The sequence below is a fragment of the Aegilops tauschii genome, chromosome 3 (genome assembly GCF_002575655.3).
Source record: "Aegilops tauschii subsp. strangulata cultivar AL8/78 chromosome 3, Aet v6.0, whole genome shotgun sequence".
NCBI lineage: Eukaryota > Viridiplantae > Streptophyta > Magnoliopsida > Poales > Poaceae > Aegilops > Aegilops tauschii.
Window position 1 is genome coordinate 423,272,128 of NC_053037.3, and position 9,729 is coordinate 423,281,856.

General features: G+C 51.4%; 1 protein-coding gene across 1 annotated transcript; it reads right to left on the bottom strand.

The window, feature by feature from the left end:
* Nucleotides 1-667: 667 nt before the first annotated feature.
* LOC109753738 (uncharacterized) lies at nt 668-3,340 on the bottom strand. The gene is made up of 2 exons (XM_020312660.4): nt 3,032-3,340; nt 668-1,986 (listed from the first exon to the last, which is right to left on the bottom strand). The coding sequence occupies exon 2, from the start codon at nt 1,917-1,919 to the stop codon at nt 1,092-1,094; it is 828 nt and encodes a 275-aa protein (XP_020168249.1). The 5' UTR covers nt 1,920-1,986; nt 3,032-3,340; the 3' UTR covers nt 668-1,091.
* Between the last annotated feature and the right edge of the window lie 6,389 nt (nt 3,341-9,729).

The window sequence follows — 9,729 nt, forward strand, 5'->3', positions numbered from 1 at the left end:
CACTGGCATTCCCATATCGGAGGGAAAACTTTTAAAAACTTATATTAGTCGGCAGAATGTAAGGCTTTGCCTCTCACATGTTTTCTCATGCTTAAGGGAGAACCTGCAGGAGATATAACAATGTAAAGGTACCCAGGAGCTGCTTTTATTAGGTAATATTAGCCTCACGGCCGGGGAATTGGTAATTAACCACCTTCAACTAATCATGTGTGATGTTATGATTCAAAATTCAGATTTTCATATCATGCTAAGAATTAATATAAAACATCAAAAATTTAGACTAGAGAAGTTAGATGATGCAATATTTTTCATATCCTTTAACATTGCCTGTAACTTGCATGTGCCTTGGGATGCGTGCAAATATGATTTCTTGTCAGATATAGATTTATTAAGTGGGGGCTTGGTGTGTCTTGAGTTTGTGTTGGCTAGTCACTATGGCAGAATGGGTGTAGTTTAGATGGTAGCTAGTGAACCTGTTATTTTTGTAGTTTTCGTGGGGATTTTCTCTAGTTGCTAAATTTCTACTTGTATCGAATGGTAGAGTTCCTGCCCAAGGTGCGAGAAAGTACAATCAATGGAACGGGGGCTGGACTTTTTCCGCTGGCTAAAGCTGTAGCACGTGTAACAAGTAACAACAAAACTCAAATAACATACCTGGACATGGTTTCATAATATAAGAGAGAGATTAATTAGCTAAACTACTATTGTTAAAAAAAATCAAAAATATTATTGCACAATAAACCATTACACCGCTTACTTCTTTGTATATGAAAAGAAGTAACAAATTCGTATGGCACACACAGCAAGCCCGCCAGCTAGCATTGCTCAACCTCCAAAGCCAAATTAAGCATATGTTTAAAAGCATAAAACATTTTTAGAACGCGCGGTTAGGCTTGTCCCATAGGAAGAAGTATATCTGAAAAAACCAATGCACACACACACTTCTACTAGCTAGCTATTTTGCGCTTTGGGAGAGCATTATTAAGTCCTACCTTGAGGATAAAAGTTGCAATCCATACCACCGATCGATCAGCTCCATCTTCTTCAGGATATCGATCGATCCAGCGTTGTACTAGCTAGCTAGGTGGCAGCTAGCTTCCTGTCTGGTCATGGAAAGCTCTCGCCGAGCTCAAGGATAAGCTTTGGGAGCCCAGGTCATCAACTGGGAACTGATCGGCCTCGGACGAGTAGTAAACCAGCTGATGCGACCTTGGAGCCAAGGAGAGTAACGATGGGAATGCCGAGTGGTGAGCCGCGGCGGCGGCAGCGATCGAGACCTGCGCCGAGCCAGCGCCGCCGCTCTGGTGCACACTGCTGTTATTCCATGACTCGCCGGTGAAATTGTATGGTATCCCGCTGTTGACCAGTCCGAGGTTGTTGTTGAGCCCCATGAACCGGTGGTAGCCGAACCTCCCCATGTTGTGGTGAGCTCCACCGCCGTCTGCGTCGGCCCCGGCCTTGACGCCACCATCTCCGGCGAGGGTGGACGCGAAGTGACAGAACTTGTCATCGACGTGCGGCATGAGCGGCATGGAGGAGGAGGTCATCATGTGGTCCATGAGGTCGACCTGGTGCGGCGGGAACTGGAGCGGCGGCAGCTTGTCGATCTCGTGGCGGGCCGCGTTGAGCAGCCAGTCGACGACCTTGCTGGGCTGGTTAAGGCCCAGCCGGTCCTGCAGGTCGTAGAGCTGGATCGCCGTCTGCACGGACAGCCGCACGCGCCGGTCGCGGAGACCCTTGACGGTCTTCACCTTGCTGTGGCGGTCCTTGCCGCCGAAGACGCGCGACACGCGCACTATCCGTGACTCCGTCTGCGACGACCATTGCCGCGACGTAGCCACCGCTGCCGCGTGCTTCCGCGCTAGCTCCTGCTCCTCCTCCGCCGCCGACTGCTGCTGCTGGTTGTTGCCGCTCATCATCTCAAGTGACCTCCGACGACGAGGCGCATCGTCGATCGGCTTTCGATCGTCCGCTAGCTAGCTTCACCTGCCATATCACATCATCAGCTCGATTAATTAACATCGCATGCAGCTGCAGGCCTGCAGCTAGCAGGGAGATTTAATGGTGTTTGTACAGGAGCAAGCCACCAATCAAGCATGCACCAGCAGTCCACCACTGTGCCCGAACGGCGCGCAGGGGTCTACCGGTCGATGTGCGCCACGTACGTACTGTTCCATCGGCAACGGGGGGAATGGGATTGGGAGAGGAGAGCGCGCGCGGCAGCTTTATTCAAGCTGCATGCAACTGCTGCAGCAGGGTAGATGGAAATGGAACAACAGCAGCTTGAGCCCCCCATGGACGCTGTGGATGCGCAGGCCCGCGCGGCACGATCTGCATGCGGTGCCAAGAGAATGATTCCATGGTTGAACATATGAACCGCCGCCAGCCCCGCCATCAGACCTCTTTGATTGTTCTGCAGTCGAGTTATGAATCGGGGTCGTGCTACAAGTCTCACTTCTGGGCCTCTGTGAAACGAGGGGAGGGGGTTTGTACTGAGTGCTAGGCTGCTAGCAGCTGCTTCCTTTTCATAATCCTGCAGGCCTGTCTGTCATACAGCCTAAATTACTACTAATTCCGTGGATTCGATTGGGATTTCTTGAACTAAAAGTCTGTGGTGTCAGTGATTAGTACTACAAGCGATGAGAATGGGTAATTCAAACTATTCGGTTCAGATCGGGCGCTCCCACAAGGAAAAAGGAGAAGAGAGAGAAAGAGAAATGGTACTCCAGCTCGGGATCCAGTGCAGTTTAGGTTTTGATACAAGAACACTTCGGTGGGAAAGGGAAATAATCTTATCAAGGACTTAAAAATTCCAAAGAATCTTTATACAAAGCGAGACGGATTAACAAATCTAGCTCAGATCCGCCGCATGAAATTCTAATCAAGGACCACCAAAAGGCACCAAAAATTTAAGAAATCCCACAAAATCCTATCAGTACGTCCGCGATCTCCAGTTCCATAGAAAGAATCAACAAATCAAAACAACTACGTATATAAACGAGATGTGGCGGAATTAAGGAAGCACACTCACAAGAACTTCACCGAGCTTTGCTAGCTAGGCAGCTCCAGGCCCGCTGCGGCGCGCGGAGCTGCCCGGTCTCTCCGGCCAGCCAGCTCGCGGTCAGCTTCCGTAGACGAACCCTAGCTAGCTGCTAGCTGCCAGGTAGCTTGAGAGCGGCAGCGGGAGCGAGAGCGAGCTAGCGAATTAGGATGTGGCAGTGAAGCTTGTGGGGGGTATTTACAGTACTGCTGCGACTGCATAAATGGTGGGATCGCATCGATCGATCAGCAGCAGCTAGCGTCGCTGTCGCGTGTCCCTGTCCTTTTACCACCATAGCTCTGTGTTGTGTTGCTCCCCCGCCTCACTTCACTGCATCCATCGATCCCCTCCCGGACCCCTCCCTCCACCCACCTGTACGTACATAGCGGTGGCTGACCTGGCCACTGGCTCATAGTCATAGGGCTACGTGAGCATAAATGTGATGTCCGCACTTGAGCTTCATCACTTCCCCGCAAAAAAGTAGGAGTAAAAAAAAAAACTTGAGCTCACGCGTGTAACACGTACAAGGTTATTCCTTCTTATCGTGAAATTTGACCAGCAATATATGGCTATATGACAACCGGGTGTTATCCTCCTTCTCGAAAAAAGCCAAATCATTCATTTTAGGGACACTCCTCTCGGACACATCTACTATAGCAACCAATAAGTCCTGTTTGTTCCTGTTTAGTGTTGCGAGCTGGGACTAATTTTTGCTGGAGGCATTCTTGGATATGCATGGGACTACCTCGAAAAGACGTCTTATATGTTGGTACGGAGACAATACTAGTTGGCATGAAATGTTAAGGTAAAATATGCTTGACCTAACATTTTACCCGCGCGCGCATGCATGCAGTGGCAAGGAGCGGCGAAATTTGTGTTGACATTGACATGCAACACTTGTGCCTATGGATTATCAGCAGTTAGCAGCTAGCTTAGCTAGCTAGCTAGCATGCCAGCCGATTTGCCTTTTTAGAAGCTAGAATCCGAAGCTTGCAAGAGCAAGTTGTGAATTCTGCCATTTGCCAGCGCCTTAAGGCTGAAGCATGGCTAGTGCATGCACAACTTTGAGATATGTTGCTAGATTGCTTACATATTGGGCTTTCCAATATTTGGACCGGATACACTACCGCGCGCACCTTTACAAATCTTTCGACGTCGAGGTCTAGGAGGCTACCTAGTTTAGGCTAGGGACCATTCTTCTTTGCAGCATCAACTAGAGCAGGACCACGCCAGCTTTTATCCACGGTAAAGACATAAATTTTGGAACAAGAAAGGAGGGAAATAATCAGACAGAATGACTACCATGTGAGGTTAGATGAATTGATTCAGACTAGTTCATCTTGAATCTTGACGTATTCATACAATTTCAGTATCCAAGCATGCGCCGGGTGGTGCTGCTCTTCTGATTCCCGCCAATTCCTTTGCTCTATAGCTGGGGTTGTTTTTTTTTTACTGCCTTCAAGTTTCGCTCATTATAGCACCTTCTCTTAAAAATTAGTACTATAAAAAGTCTTGGGCGCATGATCAAGGCCTTTTCTTTTATTTTTTTGCGAGAGATCAAGGCCTTTTCTGTCCTAAGGAAACCATGCGTGCATGTTGAGATATTAGGCTGGCTATGGTGATATCTTAGCCGGTATCATGTGGTCCATTCAAACGTGTCCCCTCTCTGAGCGCGTCCCCTCCCCCTCCTTGCGCCGGCGGCTACTCCGGCCCCGGCGGCCACCTCTCCCCCGCCGGCCTCCATCCCGGAGCCGGCGTCCAGCCATGGCAGAGAGGGTCTCGTTATCCGCGGCTTCTTTCGACCTGCCGCCGTCCCCCCTTCCGCCGTCTTGGCGCCCTAGGCCGGTGCTGTGGTCGCTTCTGGTGGTTCCCGACGTGGTCGGCACGACGCATGGGCCGATCGTGCAGGGGGCGCCTTCCCGCCCCGCTGCGCCGCCGGAGGCTGTGCGTGCGGTGTGGCAGACCCGTGGTGACCGTGGGGGGCAGGCGCCGCGCCCGCGGTCTTCGCCTCGCCAGATCCGGCGGTCCCCTCCGGGCAGGTGGCCGGACATCCTTCCCTCCCCCAGGCCGCCGCGTGGGCGCATCCCGGCGATGCTCATCGGCTGCTGCTACAACTGCGGTGATATGAGGCACATCTCGGCCATGTGCACGAACCTGCCGGTGTGCGTGCGCTGCGGGGAGGTGGGGCACATCTCAAAGGACTGCACTTTGTCGCGCCATCGTCCTCGTCCGCGCAGTTCGTCTCCGGAGGATCGACCTAGGCCGCCGCCGGCGCTCCGGCCTCAGCTCCCGCAGCCCTTGCCAGTGGTGGTGCCGCCGCCCTCGCGGGTTTCGCCGCCACCGGCATCGTTGGGGCTCCCGCTTCTGCCGCCTCCTCCTCCAGGCTCGCCCTCTCCTAGTGCAGTGTGGGCCGGGGCCTCTTGGAGCCAGGTGGTTCGTTCGGGGTCCGGGTCGATGGCCAGTGTGGCTGGGCCGGGCTTCTCGATGCCCTTCGCGCCGGCGACGGAGTTGGAGCATGGCGCGTCCTCAGGTGCTTCGCAGGCAGTGGTGGAGGAGCAGGTAGATTGTTGTTTCATGGAGGCTGGGCAAGATCTCCGGGCCATGGAGGAGGAACTGGCTCGTGCGGTGGTGGTCTCGATTGTCGGCTCGAGGCAGCTGGCGGATCTGGCGGCGGTGGCGGCCGTCATGGTGGAGGAGTCCGAGCTAGCGCCGTTGGACATGTCGATCAGAGCGTACTACCCGGAAGATTTTCTGGTGCTCTGTCGTTCGGTGGAAATCAGGAACATGCTGGTCAGACGGGGCTGGGTAGGCATGCCGCAGTTCGACCTCCTGCTCAGGCCATGGTCTCGCCGGGCTCGAGCGACGGCAATCTCCATGCCGTACCTCGTCCCGCTGGCGCTGCGGGGCGTGTCGGCGAATGCCTGGACAAGGAGGACGGCCGATACTCTGCTCCATGGACTGGGCATCGTGGTCAAGGTGGCGGCGACAACGGAGGCGCGGAATGACATGTCGGGGTTTCGGGTGTGGCTGCGTACTGACGATCCGGCGAGAATCCCATCCCGTCGCATTCTCGTCGTGGAAGAACTGGACAGAAGGAGTGCTCGGGCCTTGGAGTTGGTTGACGCGGCGGATGCACTGTGGTACCCGATCTCCATCGTTCGGGAGGAAGGGGCCGTCCGGCTGGGGCCGCAGGTGGGTGCGCCGCCGCCGCCTCCGCCTTGGCCGCCTTAGGAGGGGCGCGGGCACGGTGGCCCTGGGTCGGCTGCTGCTCATGGAGGCCATGGCCCTCCTGCGGGGGGTGGCCAGGCTCAACATTCGGCTCCGGGCCTCGTCGGCGGGTTCGGCGCCAATCCAGAGGCGTCAAAGGGAGGTTCAAGTTGGTCTCCTCGTCGGTCAACAAAGGCAGAAAAGCGGAGTGGACCCAGGGGTGGATGACTCGGCATGTGCAATCATGGGGCCATGCGAGTCAGAGGCGGTCAGTTCGGAGGGATCAATTTGTCCGTTGGAGGCGGACCCTGGGAGAGTGCGGATTGGTAGCTGGGATCCACCCTCTGCAGAAAGTGTGGTGGGACCCAGTGAAGGAAATATGCCCTAGAGGCAATAATAAAGTATTATATATTTCCTTATATCATGATAAATGTTTATTGTTCATGCTAGAATTGTATTAACCAGAAACATAATACATGTGTGAATATATATAGACAAACAGAGTGTCACTAGTATGCCTCTACTTGACTAGCTCGTTAATCAAAGATGGTTATGTTTCCTAGCCATAGACATAAGTTGTCATTTGATTAACGAGATCACCTCTTAGGAGAATGACGTGATTGACTTGACCCATTCCGTTAGCTTAGCACCCGATCGTTTAGTATGTTGCTATTGCTTTCTTCATGACTTATACATGTTCCTATGACTATGAGATTATGCAACTCCCGTTTACCGGAGGAACACTTTGTGTGCTACCAAACGTCACAACGTAAATGGGTGATTATAAAGGTGCTCTACAGGTGTCTCCAAAGGTACTTGTTGGGTTGGCGTATTTCGAGATTAGGATTTGTCACTCCGATTGTCGGAGAGGTATCTCTGGGCCCACTCGGTAATGCACATCACTATAAGCCTTGCAAGCATTGTGACTAATGAGTTAGTTGCGGGATGATGTGTTAAGGAACGAGTAAAGAGACTTGCCGGTAACGAGATTGAACTAGGTATCGAGATACCGACGATCAAATCTCGGGCAAGTAACATACCGGTGACAAAGGGAACAACGTATGTTGTTATGCGGTCTGACCGATAAAGATCTTCGTAGAATATGTGGGATCCAATATGGGCATCCAGGTCCCGCTATTGGTTATTGACCGGAGACGTGTCTCGGTCATGTCTACATAGTTCTCGAACCCGTAGGGTCCGCACGCTTAACGTTACGATGACAGTTTTATTGAGTTTTGATGTACCGAAGGAGTTCGGAGTCCCGGATGAGATCGGGGATATGACGAGGAGTCTCGAAATGGTCGAGACGTAAAAATCGATATATTGGACGACTATATTCGGACTTCGGAAAGGTTCCGAGTGATTCGGGTATTTTTCGGAGTACCAGAGAGTTACGGGAATACGTATTGGGCCTTATTGGGCCATACGGGAAAAAAGGAAAAGGGCCTCAAGGGTGGCCGCACCCCTCCCCTTGGTCTGGTCCGAATTGGACTAGGGAAGGGGGGCGCCCCCTTCCTTCCTTCTCTTTTTCCGTTCCTCTTTTCCTATTCCATATGGAAGGTGGAATCCTACTAGGACTAGGGAGTCCCAGTAGGACTCCACACTTGGTGCGCCCCCTCCTAGGGCCGGCCTCCTCCTCCCTTGCTCCTTTATATACGGGGGCGGGGGGCACCCCATAGACACAACAATTGATCCTTGAGATCTCTTAGCCGTGTGCGGTGCCCCCCTCCACCATATTACACCTCGATAATACCGTTGCGGAGCTTAGGCGAAGCCCTGCGTCGGTGGAACATCATCATCGTCACCACGCCGTCGTGCTGACGAAACTCTCCCTCAACACTCGGCTGGATCGGAGTTCGAGGGACGTCATCGAGCTGAACGTGTGTAGAACTCGGAGGTGCCGTACGTTCGGTACTTGATCGGTCGGATCGTGAAGACGTACGACTACATCAACCGCGTTGTGATAACACTTCCGCTATCGGTCTACGAGGGTACGTGGACAACACTCTTCCCTCTCGTTGCTATGCATCACCATGATCTTGCGTGTGCGTAGGAATTTTTTTGAAATTACTACGTTCCCCAACAGTGGCATCCGAGCCTGGTTTTATGCGTTGATGCTATGCACGAGTAGAACACAAGTGAGTTGTGGGCGATATAAGTCATACTGCTTACCAGCATGTCATACTTTGGTTCAGCGGTATTGTGAGATGAAGCGGCCCGAACCGACATTACGCGTACGCTTACGCGAGACTGGTTTCACCATTGCGAGCACTCGTTGCTTAAAGGTGACTGGCGGGTGTCTGTCTCTCTCACTTTAGTTGAACCGAGTGTGGCTACGCCCGGTCCTTGCGAAGGTTAAAACAACACCAACTTGACAAACTATCGTTGTGGTTTTGATGTGTAGGTAAGAACGGTTCTTGCTAAGCCCGTAGCAGCCACGTAAAACTTGCAACAACAAAGTAGAGGACGTCTAACTTGTTTTTGCAGGGCATGTTGTGATGTGATATGGTCAAGACATGATGTGATATAATGTGTTGTATGAGATGATCATGTTTTGTAACCGAGTTATCGGCAACTGGCAGGAGCCATATGGTTGTCGTTTTATTGTATGCAATGCAATCGCCATGTAATGCTTTACTTTATCACTAAGCGGTAGCGATAGTCGTAGAAGCATAAGATTGACGAGACGACAACGATGCTACGATGGAGATCAAGGTGTCGCGCCGGTGACGATGGTGATCATGACGGTGCTTCGGAGATGGAGATCACAAGCACGGTGCTTTGGAGATGGAGATCACAAGCACAAGATGATGATGGCCATATCATATCACTTATATTAATTGCATGTGATGTTAATCCTTTATGCATCTTATCTTGCTTTGTTTGACGGTAACATTATAAGATGATCCTTCACTAAATTATCAAAGTATAAGTGTTCTCCCTGAGTATGCATCGTTGCGAAAGTTCTTCGTGCTGAGACACCACGTGATGATCGGGTGTGATAGGCTCTACGTTCAAATACAACGGGTGCAAAACAGTTGCACACGCGGAATACTCAGGTTAAACTTGACGAGCCTAGCATATAACAGATATGGCCTCGGAACACGGAGACCGAAAGGTCGAGCGTGAATCATATAGTAGATATGATCAACATAGTGATGTTCACCATTGAAACTACTCCATCTCACGTGATGATCGGACATGGTTTAGTTGATATGGATCACGTGATCACTTAGAGGATTAGAGGGATGTCTATCTAAGTGGGAGTTCTTAAGTAATATGATTAATTGAACTTAAATTTATCATGAACTTAGTCCTGATAGTATTTTGCAAATTATGTTGTAGATCAATAGCTCGCGTTGTTGCTTCCCTGTGTTTATTTTTGATATGTTCCTAGAGAAAAATTATGTTGAAAGATGTTAGTAGCAAAGATGCGGATTGGATCCGTGATCTGAGGATTATCCTCATTGCTGCATAGAAAA

What these genes read in the sequence shown, in the direction of transcription:
- LOC109753738 (XM_020312660.4), bottom strand. Translation starts at nt 1,919, where the DNA reads ATGATGAGCGGCAACAACCAGCAGCAGCAGTCGGCGGCGGAGGAGGAG.